Here is a 20,165-nt window from a genome sequence, read left to right on the forward strand (position 1 = left end):
TTGGAAATTAAAAAATTTGTAAAATGCAGAGCCTTATTAGGAGGGTTTAAAAGATTTTTTATTTGCACTTCTGAGCTACTGGTTTCAACCAGTTGTTTTAAAGACATAACTCCTCCAGGTGTACCTGGGGTTAACATTTTTGGGGCAGTTTTAATTAATAACTTGTTTGTTGCCTTTCTCAACTTCTAGAAAACCTATGAATTTATGTCTGTGGCTGGAAATGCTGGCAGTGGGCCTGCTATAGAGAACATTAGCCAAAAGAGATCCCCTTGGGCCCCACCCTTTCTAAATTTAGTTCATTCAGTCTCAGACTCTGAGAGCCACCCAGGGCAGAGTCGGGTTGCTCCTTCTGGATGCAGGTGGACTCTGGAGCAAACACTTTGCTTTTGGCTTATGTTTTGACCTGTGACCTATGGTTGGTGTTGTGAAGTTGTGAGTATACTCTTTAGAAAAATGCCCTCAAGACAGAGTTTAGAAAGAGAGGGAGAGAGTGAATAAGAGAAGGAGGGGGAAGATTAAGAGAGAAATGTTTATATTTTGGCAGCTGAATGAAATAAGAACAATGAAACAAGATCATAGCTGACTTCTGAAAGGTTCTGGACTTGTTTCTTGACACTGGCAACTTGTCTGCTAAGACCATTACCTAGATCTTCAGTGCATCTCCTCTGTTATTTTGTTCTGATTTCAAAAGTAAGCAAGGAACAACTGCAATATTGGAGAATTTTGTTGTATAAGGTAATGTTTATGCCTCTATTAACCAAAGTCATAGTTTAGCTGAGGTTTGTTTTTGTTTTTTGTCTTGTTTTGAACTTTGTAGTCCTTTTTGCTCTCAGCAGGAGAAGGTGTGCCAGGACTCCTCAAGTAACTTAATTGCTCTGGTCATTCATCTCTTTCTAGAGGTCCAGCGTTAATTAAAAATCATTTTGAGACTTAAAAAAATAAAGTAACAAAAATTACTCTATAATAGAACTTCTAATTTGTTAGCTTGCTAGTTTCTGCTTTGGTTGGCTTTTTCTATTCCTTGTTGCTTACTGGTTATTTTTGAGTACTTTTGATTTGCTTAAACATTTTCAGCTTTTTGAACTATGACTATGATAATGAGCAGAACTGTCCTTATTTTTGACTTGTGAAGAAATTTAAATGTATTTAGGATTAATGCCTTTGGAACTTACAAGATGCAGTAAACAATCTCCGCTCGTAAAATCGTCAGTCTGAAATCTGTTCCTCTCTTCTTCATCTTCTCCGCTTTTGCTTTTAATGGTAGAAATGCTATAGACTGTTCTTTGGCTATTCAAATAATTTCTCAGGATCATGAGCATTGATGTGGGTGCAGCAATTCTTGTTTGGGATCTGTAAGTAAATGAGACTATCTCAAACAAACCTTGTAGGAAAACGAGGAGATCTTTTACCATCATAAGGAAAAAGAAACAGGAAAAGTGAGGAATTCTTCTCTTTCTTCAGTCAATGTAAAGGAAAGCTCTAAGGTTGCCAATCTGAGCATATGGCCCTAAAATGGAAGCAGTGTTTACGTTCACCTGTTAATGGTTTTACAAACGCAGTTTGCTTTCAGTTTCTTATCATTTTGAAACCAGAAACCTTTACCATATCCCATACACAATGGAAAACCTCTTCATATTTTTAAATTTGCATTTTTGAATATAAGCTATAGTTTATAATTCTTAATATTCAACAATAAATATTATCATACCATGCCGATTCTCTTTGTAAAATGAACACGCAGGGCATGTGGGTATTGTAAGTCATTTAAAAACACTTTGAGAAATTCACAAGGCTAGTGAACCTTACTGTATACCAAGGAGAGACACATTTCTAATACATCAACATAGCTACGTACTAAACGGGGCTATTATCATACTTGAGTAGGTGACACCAATTTTGACTGAATATTGGCAATTACATATCTCCTCTATAATTTATCTTTTTATTTTCTTTCCCTTACAACTTTCAGGTAGAACTTTAGACTTCATAGCACTGAATTAACCTGCACTGAAAGCTGTTTACCTGCAGTTGTTCACTTTTGTTGAAAGTGACCATGTCTCAAGTTCAAGTGCAAGTTCAGAACCCATCTGCCGCTCTCTCAGGGAGCCAAATACTGAACAAGAACCAGTCTCTTCTCTCACAGCCTTTGATGAGTATTCCTTCTACTACTAGCTCTCTGCCCTCTGAAAATGCAGGTAGACCTATTCAAAACTCTGCTTTACCCTCTGCATCTATTACATCCACCAGTGCAGCTGCAGGTAAGCGTATGACTCCAAGTGTCTTCTGTTTCAAATGTTTTCTTAGCCTGTTTTCTGATCTGATAAGTAGATTGCAGATGTAGGGAGCTCTCACACATATTTACCTTCAAGAAGCAGAAGAAAGTATACCACCCACGCTTCTTTATCCCAGATATAGAACACACTTGGTTGTATATTGGGTTGATGGAGGCCTTGACAGACCATTTCAAAGTGTAAGAAAGAAAATTGGAAACTAAACTATAAAGCCTTGTCTGTTATAAAGTGGTAGCTGGCAGAAAGAATTGAACAGTAAATACCACTTTGGATATTCATTGTTATATGGGAAAATTCTGCTTTTATAATTATTTCCCAGAATTGATTTGTAGGTGTAAGCCTCCTTTTTGGATGTCTATAAGATTTTTCCCAAGCAAGGGGGCAGGCAGATTTATTGGAAAGCAAAAGAGTGTGTTGGCATTTGATAATTTTATTTTGAATAAGTAAGTTTAAATTGAGATTCCAGAAGTGGCTAAGAAATCATAGTGAGGACCAATTAGAAATTGAACAAAGAAGCAGAGATTTTTAAAAAAGAAATGTTTAGAAGCATTCAAATTTAAATATTAGGAAAATAAAGATGAAATAAATGTGCTCATTGATCAGGAAAGACTTGAAACCCCTGGGGAAAAAACCCTAGAAACAATATTCTGCTCCCCAAACTTCCCCTTCCCCCAAGTTGCAAAACCAATTAAATGGGGGTGTCAGCATAGGTGTCTCTATACTAGAGTCACCTTATAACAAATTCTTTTCAACCTTAAGCCTGACAGTTTCCCTTGCATTTCCTCCTCTTCCTTCATCGTCTCGTTTCCTTTACTTTGTAAATCTGTTCTTAGAGTGTTAGGTTGTCCCACTCTCAGCAGCACGGCCTCTATCATGCTGCTACCTCTAGACTTCCTTGGACCGGCTCACCAAATAGCATTCTTGACTTGTCATGGTCCCCTAGAGATTCAGTGTTCCCCGTATTTGCCATTTGAATACCATCTTAATAGGAAATGGCACAGACTATTTCAGTCCTCTGGGATTTATTGCTTTTTCTTCTAATGTGTTCTTATATCCACATTTTATTGACTTTATAAAGCTCCCGCCCACCAAGGCCATTTTATTTTACTTATAATTATCAGAAATAGATATGGTCTGAGGATGGCAGCCTCTGGAGATAAGACTAGAGGACGCCCTAGGAATGGGAAGTTAGCTGTGTGGAAAAGGACAGTCATTGTTTGAGAAATGGTATTGGCATATTGAGTTTTTATGAAATAACGAACAGGGTACAGCTGACAGCTGTTGCGGTAACCAGTGTGTGTGTCTCTGCTCAAAAGACCTCCTTGTTATTCCCTTGGTTATAATAGCAGTGCTTCATCTGATTTCAAATCTTGTGTGCTTGCCATGGTTTAGTTATTCCTCTGACTTCTATTCTCTCTCTTTTGAAGACACACCCCCTCCTAGGTTACCTGGCTTCAACTGGTTCAGAAAAGATCCCAGCTGTGTCTTCACATATGTGCCCCCAGTGTGGTTTGCAGTATTGCATCACTGCTGCTTTAAATCCTTAGACCTTCAGCTTGTTTTCCCTCTTTTTTCATATCCCTGGGAGAGCTGCAGTCTTAAATACTGCTAGTTGACTTCAATGCTCTTACGTTATTTTTCAGTTCCTTCTAACATGGCACACCCCAAAGAGAAAACCCCAATGTGTCTTGTGAATGAGTTAGCCCGTTTCAACAAGATTCAACCTGAGTATAAGCTTTTGCGTGAGCAAGGTCCAGCTCACTGTAAGGTAAATATTGTCCATACTGCTTGTGCATTTATAACCCACTAGGAATGTTTTGTTTCTTTTTATACAGTTGCAAGTGGTTCTGTGATGCAAAATACATATTTTCAAACTGCTGAGGTTGTCTTAAAGAGACGCGAAAGTACAGATTGTTGGCGAGTCGCTTCTTTTTTCATCCTTGCAGAATGGGTCAAAGAAAAGATGTGCTTCTTTGGGGGATATTTGGCTTTTAAAACTCCAATTAGTGTGTGGTGGTTTAGCATTCTGAATAGAGACAATTCCCAAGCACCTGTGAATGATTTCCTGTGAGTTTTCCAGGCTCTGGGCCTCCTGGCTTCTGCCTGCCTCTGGCTCCTTTCCTGCTTGTTTGAAAGTGCATGTGTACCTTAGACTGGGCAGGGAGAGGAGGTGAATGGGAAATCAGTTTTGCCACTTGTTAGCAATCAGATAACAAGGTTTGAATATGAGAGGTAAAATTAGTCTCCCAGTGAGTATTTTGGATTATCTCTGATTTCAGGTACCCTTCTCATTCCCCTCATCTTAGAGGATGAAAGACTGACTGTAATTTGAATTTTTCCTATTTGTTATTCAGGAGTTTAGTCTTTTAAGCTTGTTTGATATCTGTGCTAATGTATCAATACATCTTGGAACTTAAATGTTTGCATATCTGGCTTTATCTTTTGCAGCTGTAGTATGAGACATAAGGAATTGGGCCTCCTGTTTCTGATCCTAGCCTTGCAGTAAGATAATATACTTTTATAAGGATGAGTTATTTGTCTCTTTATGCCTCATTTTTCTTGACATGCAAACCTCAAACCTTGAATGATACCAGGTTTCTCTTTTCATTTGACTAAAAGTAACATCAACCACAATCATAAATAGGCACCATAGGATAGCACAGTTAGGTGAGTTGCCTTTGGAGTCAGACAGATCTGGGTTTGAATCTTAGCTTCTTACTAGCTGTGTGACCTTGGGCAAGTTGCTACTTTTTTTGAACCTCAGTTTTCTCATCTGTAAAATGGGGATAATAATACCTACCAAATAAGTCTATTGTGAGATATATTAAAGTGTGGAGCACAATGTCTGGCACATAGTAAATGCTTGAGAAATGGTACCTATTATTATTAGGCAATTATGCATTTAAGAAAAACAGAAATTTCCCACTCACATGAAGCTAGTTTTAATATTATTCTAAAGCATAATTATATTTGAAATGTTTCTTTACTTTTAGAAGGCAATTAGCCATTTTTTATAACTGTTCTGTTTCGTCTACAGGATTTTTTTTGCAGATCTTAACTTTGGGATTCCCTTTATTAACTGTTTTTGATATTTTTGGAAATGTGTACTTTCTCACTTGAACTTTAGTACTTTAGGTAATTTGGCTGTGTGTTCAATCTGTAACTGCATTTTTTTTTTTTTACCTACAAGTTGTTCAAAGAGGAAAAGTTATTCCCTCCTAGATGATTGTTAGACTATTTAAAAAGTCAGAGGTCTGGTGTACTTTTAATTCTGTCTGAACCAAGATCTAACCTCACTACCAACCCTCCACACAGAAGGCAGCAGAGTGGCAGCAGCGCCGACGGGGACAGTCCTGGAGAAAGGCAAGACTGATCATGAAATTAACTCTTTTCTGTCTTTTAGCATTTTCCCCTTCAATGTCTTTCCATGAAAGGATCACAAAAATGACTCAGGGATTGCACAGGATTGCAGGCTTCTTCTGCCATTTGACTTTTCATGCCAGCCAGGGTTTTGAGTTCATGCTGTTGGTGCTTAAATGAGTAGCTTTATGAACTGCAGCATAAATATAGGAGACCCCTAATATTACAAGGGGGATGAAGGACTCTTTAATTTTTCCCCTTTAGTGGAAGCTGTGCACTGAGGGAATCCTGAAGTTAAGACCTATAAGAAAAATCAGCTGTAAGGCAAGTTGGCCCCATCCCTTTAGGCACCAAATTTAAATGACCTAGGCATACTCAAATTACCATTTCTCATGTGAATTATTTGCCAATGAAATAAAGTGATATTCAGTGATAAAGAAGATGAGAAGAATAAAAGCTCCAGAGTAGTGAGTTTCAAACGTTGAAGTGCATCAGAATCACTTTGGGAGCTTGTTAAAAATACACATGCTTGGGTCTCCCCTCGTGCTGTTCAGTCGAAATCCCTGGGCGTGTGTATCTTACCAAGCTTCCCAGGTTATTCTTCAGATGCTCACCAAAGTTAAAGAATCACTGAGCTGTGATGGGTCATGGTTTTTTTTTTGATAGAGTATTAGTCCAGTTCTGATCGGATTAACGTAAACCTAATTTTACGAATGGAGTGTGCACATGAGTTACCTTTATACCTAAAAAGGAAAAAAGAGGCTTGCCATTGTCAGTATTTGTTGAGGACAAAATTAGCTGTTTTGGATGCCTCCTTAGAATTGAGTTCAGAAACGTTTTTAGATCTTTGCTTGCTATGAATCTGATTTGCTTCTGCAAGTGGAGGCAGTGTCTGACTAGTGCAGTCTTAGGAAAGTAAAAGGCAACATTTTCGAACCTGGCTGACATTCCCAAATTTATTCGAGTTTTCGTCCTAATGGGGTTGTGTTTTCAGACAAGCGTCCACAAACAAATTACAACATCAAAACAAATATTGTTTTCATTTGTATGAGGTACTACTGTGTGTCTAAATCAAGTTTGCTAAGTTTCTTCCATGAGAAATAATGGGAAGACAATTTTCTATTTGGATGGCTTCCAAATCATCAGCATTTAATATTTTAATATATAAGAGAACATTTTTTAATCTCTGTACTTAGCCCCATCTTTCAAAGCATAGTTTTTTCATGGAGTGCTATGCAGTACAAGTCAATGATATGTGTATCTTTTTGTGTTTATAAAAACAACGAAAAAGGGGATGAAGGGATAAATTATCAAGATAATGACCAGGCCTTTTAAACCATGACCATAAATTATGTTCAAGGACCAAGTGACATATTATAGTCAACATCAGGTTTCATGAATTGAGAGCTCACAATTTTCATTTGTAGGTGTTTACAGTACAGCTAACACTTGGAGATCAGCACTGGGAAGCTGAAGGAACTAGTATTAAAAAAGCCCAACACACAGCTGCTGCCAAAGCTTTGGAAGGAACAAAATTTCCTAAACCTATAGTCCGCCCTTTTCGTAGCGAAGGAAGGAATCCAGGTATTATGCGTGGGCCAAGACAGGTTCCTTTCAAAAGTGTGTCTAGAGGTATCCGTTTAGTATGTATATGAATTCTTTCTTAACTAACTTGTTGGTTTTGAAAGCACAGAGTCTGCACTACCAGTGGCAAATGCTTAACCTTTTCAGGTCTTAGCCTTACTCTAAAGCAGTGGTTCCCAGGCTCCAGTCCCTCTACTGCTGGTCTGGAGAGGTGGCCGTGGGAGGTGAGGGATGTCGCCAGATGATTTCCGAGATTTTTAGAAAAGCCTAATGAAATACATGTTTTCTTTTGATAAGGTTGTACACATGCCAAGAATGTGGGTTTTAGCTAAAATCACTTCAACTCCGTGTGGTCATATTGATTATAACATGTTGATCATACCCCTGATTATCAGTTTTATGTTTCCTGATCATTAACAAGAATGAGAAAATATTTTAAATATTTGTTTCTTAAATACAAATCAGTAGGTAATACCTCTTCAAGCAGGGGCCCAACTGGGGAGAATACTGATAAAGAGGAGTGTCTGGCGAGAGCTTGGGAACCACTGACCTGGAGGCTGTAGGTAGAAGTGGCTGTTTTAGGAGAGTTACCCCTCCAGTACATGAAGTCATCCCAGGCCCTTTGCACTCGGGAATGATCTGGGAAGATCTCAAAAGATCTCGGTCACACCTTTCTTGTTGCTTTTGATTGCTTTGTGGTATTCTTTCTTTAAATTTATTCTCTACTGCAGATAAATTTTATGGGTCAGAACTGCTCTTACTTAAAATGCAACTATTTGAATTGTGTAAAAAATACAATTCTGATGTTAGCTAGAGAGAGGTTGGTTATTCTTGTGACCCTCTGACTTTGCAAACTCAAAGATATTCTTACAAATTTGATTTATGCACTAAATTTAGTCAAACCAGTTATGGTACAGAATCGAGTCATTTTTATTTTCCTCTACATACATCCTAAAGAGGCATTTTAAAGTGGATTTTTGTGTGCATTTAAATCGAACTTTGCCATTGCTAGTGTTGTTCTGTGTTTGATATTAAAGTGTTGTTTTCAAATGTGATTGTGCATCTACACTAATCTTTCCAGGCTGGTTTTCTTTTTAAATGATTTTTAAAGGTTTATGAATTGGATGAAATGAGAGGGGAAAAAAAGGAAGATGAATAATGAGTATTTTCTAAAGTTGCTATTTCTGAGATAACCCAAGATATACTTGCTCCTGTTGTATACGGCAACAGAACTCATTTTTCTAACAAGTATTACCACAAGTCAGATCCCATTATAAGTATCAAGAATGAAACATCCAGTGCTTCCCTGGTGGTCCAGTGGTTAAGACTCCGTGCTTCCACTGCTGAGGGCGCAGGTTCAATCCCTGATCAGGGAAGTTCCACGTGCTGTGAGGTGCGGCACCCCCCCAAAAAAAATTAAGAATGGAAACATCTAAATATATTGTGGGTCTCATCTGACTTCTCCAGATAGAATTTACTTGTTTCCTCCTCCGTGATACTGCACCTTTCCTTATAGCACACATAATGTTGTATTGTAGTTCTTTGAGTGTGTTTTGTGTTCTTTGAACTCCTCTGGGGCAAGAATTGTGTTCAAGCTTAGCACAGTACTTTGCCTCCAGTTAGTACTGAATAAATGCATTGTTCTATGAAATAGTGTGTACAAACATTCTTCTAAGTGTAAGCCAGTCAGTCAGTACAACCAAAGTTATGTTGGTTGAGTATTCCCAAACAATGAAATGATTTGGATGGTCCTATGGGATTTTTTAATCATGGAATTTGATGTGTATTGGAACTTATTTCTGACAACTGGCTTTCACTGCTAACATCTTGTGTTACACTGATGCTCCACTAACAGCCGTTGCAGTATATTTTGTGCTGCTGACTGTGTATTAATACCTAGAAATCACAGCAGATTCTTGGATTTCCTGACCTGATGCCTAGCAGTGAAGTACTTAGATCTTTTCCTGAAATACATCATGAATCCAGTTAGTAGAAAGCATGCTATTCTTTTTGATTTTAGTGAGTGTCATTCTCATATCAGAAAAAAACAATTCTTTGTGTTGATTCTGTGTTGCAGAAAGCATAACCCCTACTGTAGAGCTAAATGCACTGTGCATGAAACTTGGAAAAAAACCAATGTATAAGCCTGTCGACCCTTACTCTCGGATGCAGTCCACCTATAACTACAACATGAGAGGAGGTGCTTATCCCCCAAGGTATGTGTTTGTTTTGTTTTCAATACAGGTGAAGATATATTTGATCTTTTACATAGAATAATAAGATCTTTAGTTGTAGAGCGCATAATGGTTTGGTCCTCTTTGGCCTGCCAAATGCTAAAGTCAGTCTTAATTGTCTTGGTGTCATTGGAACTGTATCTTGATGCTCTTTTAACTCCTGTCATTGGAAAGGGCCTGAGCACATTCCTCATGAGCAGTACGGCTCGTGCCCCAAGCTCTCTGGTTAAAGCTGTCACCATTCTAACTGCTTTGTGCAACTGAGTCATATTTTTATTTTTTAAACAAAGATGGCCTAATGATTTTATTTTATTTTTTAAAAGATTTATTAATTTTTTTTTGGCTGTGTTGGGTCTTCGTTGCTATGCGCGGGCTTTCTCTAGTTGCGGCGAGCGGGGGCTACTCTTCGTTGCGGTGCGCGGGCTTCTCATTGCAGTGGCTTCTCTTGTCACGGAGCACGGGCTCTAGGGCATGTGGGCTTCAGTAGTTGTGGCGCGTGGGCTCTAGAGGGCAGGCTCAGTAGTTGTGGCGCACGGACTTAGTTGCTCCGTGGCATGTGGGATCTTCCCGGACCAGGGCTCGAACCCGTGTCCCCTGCATTGGCAGGCGGATTCTTAACCACTGCGCCACCAGGGAAGTCCCAAACTGTGTCATATTTGAACATGATTCCTGCAACACCACAATTCTCAGCGTTCACAGATTTCCTGATTATTGTTTATTGGGTACTTTTTGTTGAACTTACATATGTGTTTGTAAATAGCCTTGGTATACAGATGCAGTAAAATATTAATTGAAACCTGAAAATGCCATGCGTTGAAAACCTTCTGCTTGTGGTCATAAGACACTAGTGGATAGATTGATGATCAAACTGGAGGTCTTCATTTCCCTGCCCTACTTTGGGGTAGGAGGGAGGTGGAGGCCAAAGCCATTTTAAAAATAGAAACCAGCCTCTGCCAGGCTATAGGATATTGGGATTTCCAGAAATGAGGGTCCTTTCTAGAAGACGTCTGTTAAAAAATTTCCATCCTTTTCTGGAGACACGGAAGCGTGAATCTCAGGTACGAGAAAGTAGAGCAAGTTAAGTTTTCTGTCTCAGCCAAAGGCTAACCTATTTTAGATTTTGTAAATATGGGTTAGCTTTATAAATTGAACTCATATAATTTGTAAGGCAGTGTATTTTGTGGAACATAAACAGTATTTGCTCATACCGTGTGGCAATTCTAATGCAGCATAAACATGGGAAATCTCTGGATGTACTAATGAGGAGTCATTATTGGCGCGCGAACGCTGATGTGATCAGGACCTGTGATGAAGGAAATACCTGGAATTTGTCAGAGAACGTATGGTGACTTACCTGAGACTAATTTTCCTTACCCCCCTCTATTTTTAGGTACTTCTACCCATTTCCAGTGCCACCTTTACTTTATCAAGTTGAACTTTCTGTGGGAGGACAGCAATTTAACGGGAAAGGAAAGACGAGACAGGCTGCGAAACACGATGCTGCTGCAAAAGCTTTGAGGACCCTGCAGAACGAGCCCCCACTCGAGAGGCTGGAGGTGAGGAGAGAGCAGAGCTGGGGCTCCTTGACGCTTTGGGTGTAGCAGGAAGGTGGTAGGGAAGACACCATCTCAAGTTGCTTTCTCTAAGAGGATGTATAGAGAGTTGTCCATAATGTCTGTTATTTGATAGCTTACAAGTTTTTATACCCTGTAGCTTTCTTGCCTTTCTTCCCCCTTAAAAAAAATGTCTTAGCAAGAAAGTCAGGTGTCTTCTTTTGTGCTCAATGGCATAGTTTTGAGTGAACATGTTCGAAAGATTGTGGACTCACTTGAGTTGTGAAGAACACGCATGGCTGAATTCTTTGGTGCTGAAGATCATGCTTGTCAGGGTCTGTGTTTTATGGTACCAGGTTAGAGGATTTTCTAAAGCCATTTTGACCAGTCTTTCTTTCTTTATTATCTTGAAGTGCCAGTTACCCATTGCTGCTTAACACACTATCACAAAAATTAGTGGCTTACACACCTACAGGCCTTTATTTTGCTCACAAGCCTGCAGTTCAGGCAGGGCTTGGCATGGGGAGCTTGTCTCTGCTACACTTAGCTTGGGCTGAGGCAGCTCTGCAGGGGCTGGAGGATCTCTGTCAAGATGGCTCCTTCACGTGGCTGCTGAGTTGTTGCTGGCTGTCGCCTGGGAACTGAGAGGGGGCTTTGGTCCGGGGACCTCAGTTCCTCTCCTGGTTAACCTATGCAGAGATTGTTTACACATCCTCACAGTGTGGTGGCTAGGTTCCAAAGGTGAGCATTCTAGAAGACAGGAAATGGAAGCAGCTGCCAGTTTCTTAGGACCTAGGCCCAGAAGTCAGCACAGCGTCACTCCTGCCATATTCTGTAGGTCAAGCAGGCACAGAGCCCAGATTCAAACAGAGGAGATACAGAATCTCACTTTTTTTTTGTACTGAGGTAAAATTCACATAACATAATTTCACAATTTTAACCATTTTAAGTGTATAATTCAGTGACTTTTAGTGCGTTCACAATGCTGAGAACCCCACTTCTGGATGAGAGGAGTATCAAAGAATTTGGGGACTGTTTTATTTTTTATTTTTTGGCCACACCACGCGGCTTGTGAGATTTTAGTTCCCCAACCAGGGATTGAACCCAGGCCCTCGGCAGTGAGAGTGTGGAGCCCTAATCACTGGGCTGCCAGGGAATTCCCTTGGGGGCTGTGTTTTAAAATTATCACAATAGGTAAAGGATTTGAACTCTTTGTGACTAAATAGGAATATGGGTCTTAGAAAATCAGTGATTCCATGCCATTGAGGGTCCAGAGTTCCAGGAGAAACCCACTGAGTTAGAAAACATTGAGATTTCATGATTCTGTTTAATCATAGTATGAAATGCCTCCTGAATACATCCCTGGGAAGCATTTGACTCTTCTTCCTCAAGAAACAAGTCCTCAAAGAATAAGAAGATCTTGCACAGAACATTGGGCTAAATGGGTGACGATAGGTATGAAGTTGAAGGGATCCTTGGCAGGGTGCTTGCTGAGGTCCATTGTGTCCAGCTGTCCCCCAGGGTGACCCAGCTCACGGTGGTGCTCTGTGGCTTCACGGCTGCCGTGCAGGAAGGTTTTGTTTTTCTTTTGTTGCAGTGCATTTCCATCTTGAGTGTCATCACGCGTTTTAACAGAGATGATCTGTTTCCTGGGTCCACTGAGGACCAAGTAAAGGAGAATGGACTATAACTTAGCAGAGGAGAATTTAGTGAGGTGAAAGGATGATGTCCTCAGTGGTGAGATTTGTTAAAAACACCAAAGGTAGTGAAATCTGAGTTATTTATGGAGGCTTCATTTTTTGAGTTGACTTTGGTGCTAATGTAATTGGAGTCAGATGGAGTAGGTATTTCTTGGTTCCTTCTAGCCAGCAGTTGTTAAACGATCGCTGAACAGTGGTATGTGGGTTGTCTGCTTCAGAATCACTTGAGAAGTTAAAAAAAAATAAAATAAAATAAAAAATTTCCTTGGCCTAACCCACATGAATCTAGATTCTAATGCAGTGGGTCTAGCCAGGAGTCTGGCTTTTTCTTTTTTTCCTTTTTTTTTTTTCTGGCTGTGCCGCGCGGCATGTGGGATCTTAGCGCCCTGACCAGGGATCGAACCCACGCTGCCTGCAGTGGGAGCATGGAGTCTTAACCACTGGACCACCAGGGAAGTCCCGCTTTTTTTTCTTTGTTAACATGCTGTTAGAGTACCTCTAAAGCACAGTCAGGGTTTGGGAATCCCAGGTGCTAAGTATTTTCAGTGCTTCCCACGCAGTTTTCCCCCTTGGAATCCTCCTTGGAAGTATGTACTCACCATATTGCTGCAAAGGGAAAGTGCCCGTCAGTGTCTCAGAGTGACTCACGGAGCAGTTGGTTGGCTCAGGTCTTGAGGTCAGGGGCTGTAGTGGACACCCTCTCCTCGGCTCATCTGACGTTCTGTAAGCAGCTTGGCTGGGAGTCATGATCATCACTTGTGCCCCTTGTTTCCTCTTCTTTGCCCCTTTTCTAATTCTGTATGGTTTGAAGTAGAGACTTCAGAAATGAGGATCATTAACTAGGATATGACCTTTTCTTTGAGTTAATAAGTGAAACACTTGGCTTCCCACGTAAATGAGCTGCCCCTGGTCTACCAGGCCCCCTGGAGGGTGGGCAGCAGGGGAGAAAGACATTTTTAAAAGACAGCTTTAATTTTTTTTCTTATAAGTAATGCCTGTGAACTATAAAAATTTTTAAACTCAAAAAAAAGAAAAAAGAAAAAGAAATGCTGTATAAATGTACCACTTGTAGATCGTCACTGTAAACATTTTTGTGGATGTCAGTGTACATATAAGTAAGTACATGCACCTGTTTCACAAAAATGGGATGATATTGTACAGTAACCACCTTTTTTTCACTGAAGTGCTCATTATGAATATGTTGTCATGCCATTTACTTATAATTCCACGGAGGACTCAAATTCAGCATGGTTCTAAGCACTTTTTTTTTTTTGGCCACACTGCACAGCATGTGGGATCTTAGTTCCCCGACCAGGGTTCGAACCCACACCCCTTGCACTGGAAGTGCAGAGTCTCAACCACTGGACCGCCAGGGATATCCATTAAGCACTTGTTAATGGCTGCACAGTGTTCCATTGTGTGAGCATACCAGTTTATTTTTTCAACAACAGAGGCTTGGTTTTTAGGTTGTTTGCAGTTTTTCCTGTTATAAAAATAGGTAGTGAAGAACATTGTTGTAGTTAAATCTTTGTGTATGTCCGTGATTATTTTTATGAGCCACAGTCCTAGAAGTGGAATTGCATGGTAACGTATATGGCCAAGTTCCCCACCAGGAAGATGGTACCATTTTAGGCCTCTGCCAACAGGGCCTGAGCAGCCTGTTTGCCCACAGCCTGCCAGCACTGGAAATTATCATTTTAAACAAATTGTCCATTTTGCTATTGAAAATTTTTAGCTCATGTGATCGTGTGGTGGATCAATTCACCTTCTCTAAAACATAGCCAATAAAGCTGGCGGTTTCTGTCTAAGACAGGTGTGGTCTGGTCCGTTGATGACAGGCACTGTGCTCGGCTGGCCCTAAAGGTAAACAGCAGCACTGCCCCTCCCCATGTGGAGCTTGGTTGAGTGGAATATCATCAAAAAGTGCAGTGCTAGGATGGAAGTAGCAAGTATCATGAGAGCATAAAATGTCTTGTTTAGGTAGGAGTACTGATGGTGCATTGAGGAAGAGTCATTTAAGCTCAGACTGGAGATGAGCAGAAGAGCAGGGGAAGTACATTCCCAGCAGAGGGAGCAGCTTGAGCAGAGGTCCTGAGTTGGGAAAGCACCTCTATTCTATTCTATTCTGTTCTGTTCCTGTCCTGTCCATGGCTTGTGCTAATAAAGGATGACTTATTCAGTGTTGAGGTGTTAGGAGTAAGATGGTCATAACTACAGTATCTGTAATAGAGAAAAACAGGAGCTAGCCTAATATGTCCATTAGTAGGGAAATGGTTAAATAAATGAATACATTTATCCCAGGAGTATCAGAGTGTGGTAGATCTGTTTGCGTGGATGTGAAAGGAGGCCCATAATGTATTGAATGGGGGGGGAATCATGATCCAGAGCTGTTACTACGTGTATAGTGTGATTGTGTTAAGTAATCAAAAGCACCAACTGTGTGTGTATGTATCTGTATATATTTGCATGTGCATAGTTTCTATCTTGAAGGTTATAGCAAACTTTAAAAGTAGTTTTCTCTTGGTGGTAGTGGTAGAGGACAGACTTTTTTTAAATTGTATTGTTTGAAGTTTTCTTTTTTTAAATACTACTTCTGAAAAAATAAATAAATGCAGTTCTTCCTGGTCTTGAGTTCTTATCTTCACTTGAGTCAGGGACATGTTTAAGTAGGACTAAAACTAAAATTGGAGACCTTCATCTTCATTATACTATCAGGGTCCATGGGACCCAATTTTCATTTTTGAGCTTTCTCTAGCTCTGTAAGAATTGATACTGCATGACTTCTATTCTTTTTCTAGAGGTTTTAAAAAGAACAAAGAGAAAAAACATACTTATTTTTGAAAGTAGAATAATGATTTCTGTCTTAAAATGATCATGTGGGTCCTTTGGATCCTTTTATAAATCTTTACATTATGGAATCTTAATTTTCCTATGCTTTGAAACATTTTGCTGCTGCCCTCCTACATATCATTTCAGCACTCTTCATCATATTTTCCCAAATATGCAATAAACAAGACTAAAATAATAAGAAAGTGGAAGAATGATGAAATCCCTGGGTGGATGATACAGTAGTGAAATAATTGTCATTATTGCATCATCCTTTAATGCTCTTATTGCATTGCCTAATGTATCACATTATCTTTCAAGAAGATACAAAAGAAGACTGGAGACACCATCTTTTTACTCTACTTTTAGCTTTTGTTGAACCCAGGAGAGAATTAAGAATTTTTCTTTTTCCATCCATACTGGCAAAGAGAAGAAAATTGATGGAGGAAGACACTTTCATTATTAGACAAATCAGAAGATGAATGCAGAGAGACAAACAGCAGCATTCTAGACTCTAATGGTGGTGGTGAGATTGAGTGTTGACGTGACTCAGACTGGGAGTCTTCAGATGATACCTTAGATAAGTTTTCCCAGATTTGAAGAGTCGGCAAGTGAACTGTGTATTTCTGTGGTGTATGAAAAAGAAATGTGCATTCTCTTCTGGTCAGTCATTCAACAGGAAGGACTTCGCTGCACAATATTTTGCAACAGGAACTGGACCATCCTGTTTTGTTTTTCTAAAAAATTTGTGTGGCAACATTCTCTCATCTTATATGATGTTTGGCCACCAGAGTTTTCTCACCACTTAATGTCCACAAAATAACTGGATACATGTAGAAAGAGGTGTATGTATTAGAAGGAAATTGGTGATACAACAATGAAAAAAAATCATTAGATCCTTCTTTTGGTGTTTATAAATCTAGAAATGAAAGCATTTTGTATTGGGTTGGCCAAAAAGTTCGTTCGGTTAGTGAATCCGTTCAATAATGTTCTTCGTGAAAATGAAAAATGTGTCTTTATTTTTACTTAAAACCGAACAAACTGTTTGGCCAACCCAGTAGTTATGGAGCAAAGAAGATGGCTTTTCTCCCTTCAACAAAGCTATGAGTCAGTTTCAAAAGTAATGTGTTTTGACAATACCAGTACAAGAAGAATCAGAATCATGATAAGCTAGAACCCATTGGAGGTGGATTTGAAATCTGGCATCATTACTGTGGGCTGTGCTCAAAGTTCAGGCGTGACAGCTGGTGAGCAGTTAGTTGCATTTAATGACCTTGCCCATTTTGGGTATATGTACCTTCCTTCCTGACTACAAACCTGGAATAAAAACTTAGGTTTGTTATTTTAATTTTTTATTAAAGTCTCTAATGAAATGATTTTTGTTGTCCTTTTATTCTGTATGTTATTTGTAAAATGTCTTTAAATATAGAAAAATAAAGAGGGCCCGTTGGAGCCAGATGGTAAATGGTGATGACTATTTTTCCCTGGCATATTGAGGGTTAAGCATGGTTCAGAGTGTTTTTTTCTTTTCTTAATGTTGCCTAGATTTTATTGCTGAACCATACACTATGGGATTGATGTTAACAGTAATTCCCACTTCATGAAGGTAAGACTGAGGGCCCGCTACACTTTCCTCATCTCACTGGGAATGGTATTTGTGGATTTGTTTTGAGTCATTTGCTGCTTCCCCCATTGCAACATTTTGTTCAGTCCAGATAATATTAAAATTATTTATGTAAAAGAGCAATATAATCTCATGTCCAGATAAATGTATATCTTTGTTTCCTGTTTTGCATTTTTATTTTACTGGCTGCTTTGTCCCTTTTGCAATTCCTTTAGAAGCAATACCTTCGAGCAGTGAATCTCAACTCTGTTTGCTAGTAAAATCACCTGGGGACTTAAAAAAAAATCAAATACTATATATAAAACAGATATCCTGGGACTTCCCTGGTGGCGCAGTGGTTAAGAATCCAATGCAGGGGACACGGGTTCAAACCCTGGTCCAGGAAGATCCCACATGCTGTAGAGCAAATAAGCCCGTGTGCCACAACTATTGAGCCTGCGTTCTAGAGCCTGCGAGCCACAACTACTGAAGCCTGCGTGCCTAGAGCCCGTGCTCTGCAACAAGACAAGCCACCGCAATGAGAAGCCCGCGCACCGCAACGAAGAGTAGCCCCCGCTCGCCACAACTAGAGAAAGCCCGTGCGCAGCAACGAAGACCCAACGCAGCCAAAAAAAAAAAATATTCAGGCCCTATCTGCAAAAATTTGAGTTCACTTATCTGGAGCAGGGCTCTGGCATCTGTATTTGTAAAGCTCCCAAGTGATTCTAATGCTGCTATGGTTGAGAACTACTGGCTGAGAGTTTAAAATTTAGTAGTAGACCATTGTTTTTTATCAGACTTATGTGGAACCTCAATATGCAAAATAGAAAAATAACATTTCATTAGTAAAACTTATAAGTTTGAACTTTAGAATATTTATAAACGGCAATCAATGAGAATGATTTATGTGAATTTTCACAACACGAAATTATACTATATATTGTTTTGGTCCATTTGAAAAAAAAAAGCCACATGGCTGGGAAAGATCCAGTCCCATTTTAGAATAGCAGTTAACTCTTCTATGGGAAGAAGAGTGAGAAGGGCTTCACTCATTGTTTTCCTTATAAAAGCAAAAAAACAATTGATGTCAATAGTGTCTAGTGTTGGCATTTGTTAAATCCAGCACAATTGCCTGTTACATTTTTATCTGTACTTTTCTGTATGTTTGAAATAGGTCATAACTAAAAATAAAAGTTAAAAGGAATTGAGCTGATATAGTGAACAAAAAAATGAAAATTGGGGTACATGCATGGCAATTGAAGTATTATCATCCTCAGCACCTGGTTTATTTCCAAATTTGGTTCTTGTTGCACCTAAGGAAAACATTCTCATTGACACAGTTATTTATCATGAGAGTGGACCATTTTTTAAAATAACTCATTTATTTTAAAAAATCTGTGGATACCCTTCAAATAAACAGCTGTCAGAAAACTTGTTTGTGTACAAAAATGAGTTAACCTGTTAGCACAAGTTAATGTGTTGATGATCTCTAGTGTGTTACTGTTCGGTATGAAACACATACTTTTCTTTGTTGCTTTTCAAAAAATTAAGATAAAATATATAGATAATATAAAGGATGCCATTTTAACCATTTTTAAAGTGTATAGTCTTATGACATCAAATATATTCTCAATGTTGTGTAACTATCACCACTGTCCATTTTCAAAACGTTTTCATCATCTCACACAGAAACTCTTGTACACATTAAACAAAACTCCACCTTCCCCCTGTCATCATCCCCTGTAAACCTCTGTCCTGCTTCTGTCTCTGCACTTGCCTGTTCTGGATACCTTGTATAAGTGAATATTTGTCTTTTGTGTCTGGCTTATTTCATGTATCATAATGTTTTCGAGGTTCATCCATGTTGTAGCTTGTTTCACAATTCCATTCCTTTTTTTTTTCCCCATTCCTTTTTAAGACTGAGTAATATTCCATTGTATCAGTATTCCACATTTTGTTTATCCTTTCATCTGTTGATGGATGTTTGGGTGGTTATCATCTTTTGGCTATTGTGAATAATGCTGTTATGAACACTGAGGTACAATTTTCTGTCCCTACTGAGTATATATTTAGCAGTGAAGTTGCTGGATCATATTGTAATTCTATGTTTAACTTTTTGAGGAACCACCATACTGTTCTCTACAGAGGTTATACCATTTTACATTCTCACCAGCAGTGTACAAAGATTCCAATTTCTGCACATTCTTGACAATGCTTGCTATTGTCTGTGGCTGTCCTTATGGGTGTGAAGTGGTATCCCATTGTAGTTTTGATTTGCATTTCTCTATGATTAGTGATGTTGAGCATTTGTATATCTTCTTTGGAGAAATGTCTATTCAGATTCTTTCTCCATTTTTGAATTGCATTGTTTGTTGTTGTAGTTCTTTATATATTCTGGACATTAATTCTTTATCAGATACATGATTTGCAAATATTTTCTTCCATTCTGTGGGTTGTCTTTGCTCTCTTAATTGTGTCCTTCAATGTACTGAAGTTTTTTTTGGTTTCTTTTTGTACTAAAGTTTTAAATTTTGAGTCCAATTTATCTGTTGGTTTTCTTTTCTTAAAATTAATTAATTAATTTATTTGTTGGCTGTGTTTGGTCTTCGTTGCTGCGTGCGAGCTTTCTCTAGTTGCGGCGAGCGGGGGCTGCTCTTCATTGCGGTGCACGGCCTTCTCATTGCGGTGGCTTCTCTCGTTGCAGAGCATGGGCTCTAGGCACGTGGGCTCTAGAGCGCAGGCTCAGTAGTTGTGGCGCACGGGCTTTGTTGCTCCGCGGCATGTGGGATCTTCCCGGACCAGGGCTCGAACCCGTGTCCCCTGCATTGGCAGGCAGATTCTTAACCACTGTGCCACCAGGGAAGTCCTATTGGTTTTCTTTTGTTGCCTGTGCTTTTGGTGTCATATCCAAGAAATCATTCCCAAATCCAGTGTCATGAAGCTTTTCCCCTGTATTTTCTTCTAAAAGCTTTATACTCTTAGCCCTTATGCTTAGGTCTTTGATCCATTTTGAG

At 39.3% G+C, this 20,165-nt stretch overlaps 1 protein-coding gene across 16 annotated transcripts in view; it reads left to right on the forward strand.

Moving 5' to 3' along the window:
- Nucleotides 1–20,165, forward strand: part of STAU1 (staufen double-stranded RNA binding protein 1) — an 86,068-nt gene that overhangs the window by 43,102 nt on the left and 22,801 nt on the right. For 3 of the 16 annotated variants that reach the window (XM_061210280.1, XM_061210279.1, XM_061210281.1), the window contains exons 3-8: nt 1,970–2,258; nt 3,935–4,059; nt 5,607–5,654; nt 7,079–7,283; nt 9,313–9,451; nt 10,860–11,025. In XM_061210280.1, the coding sequence (XP_061066263.1) occupies nt 2,054–2,258; nt 3,935–4,059; nt 5,607–5,654; nt 7,079–7,283; nt 9,313–9,451; nt 10,860–11,025 (888 nt within the window). In that variant the 5' untranslated portion in view covers nt 1,970–2,053. Of the gene's footprint in view, nt 1–1,969; nt 2,259–3,934; nt 4,060–5,606; nt 5,655–7,078; nt 7,284–9,312; nt 9,452–10,859; nt 11,026–20,165 lie in introns of those variants that run through there. The other 13 variants (XM_061210282.1, XM_061210284.1, XM_061210294.1 and 10 more) reach the window with 9 other exon arrangements.

Source organism: Eubalaena glacialis, chromosome 13 (assembly GCF_028564815.1).
Source record: "Eubalaena glacialis isolate mEubGla1 chromosome 13, mEubGla1.1.hap2.+ XY, whole genome shotgun sequence".
Taxonomy (NCBI): Eukaryota; Metazoa; Chordata; class Mammalia; order Artiodactyla; family Balaenidae; genus Eubalaena; species Eubalaena glacialis.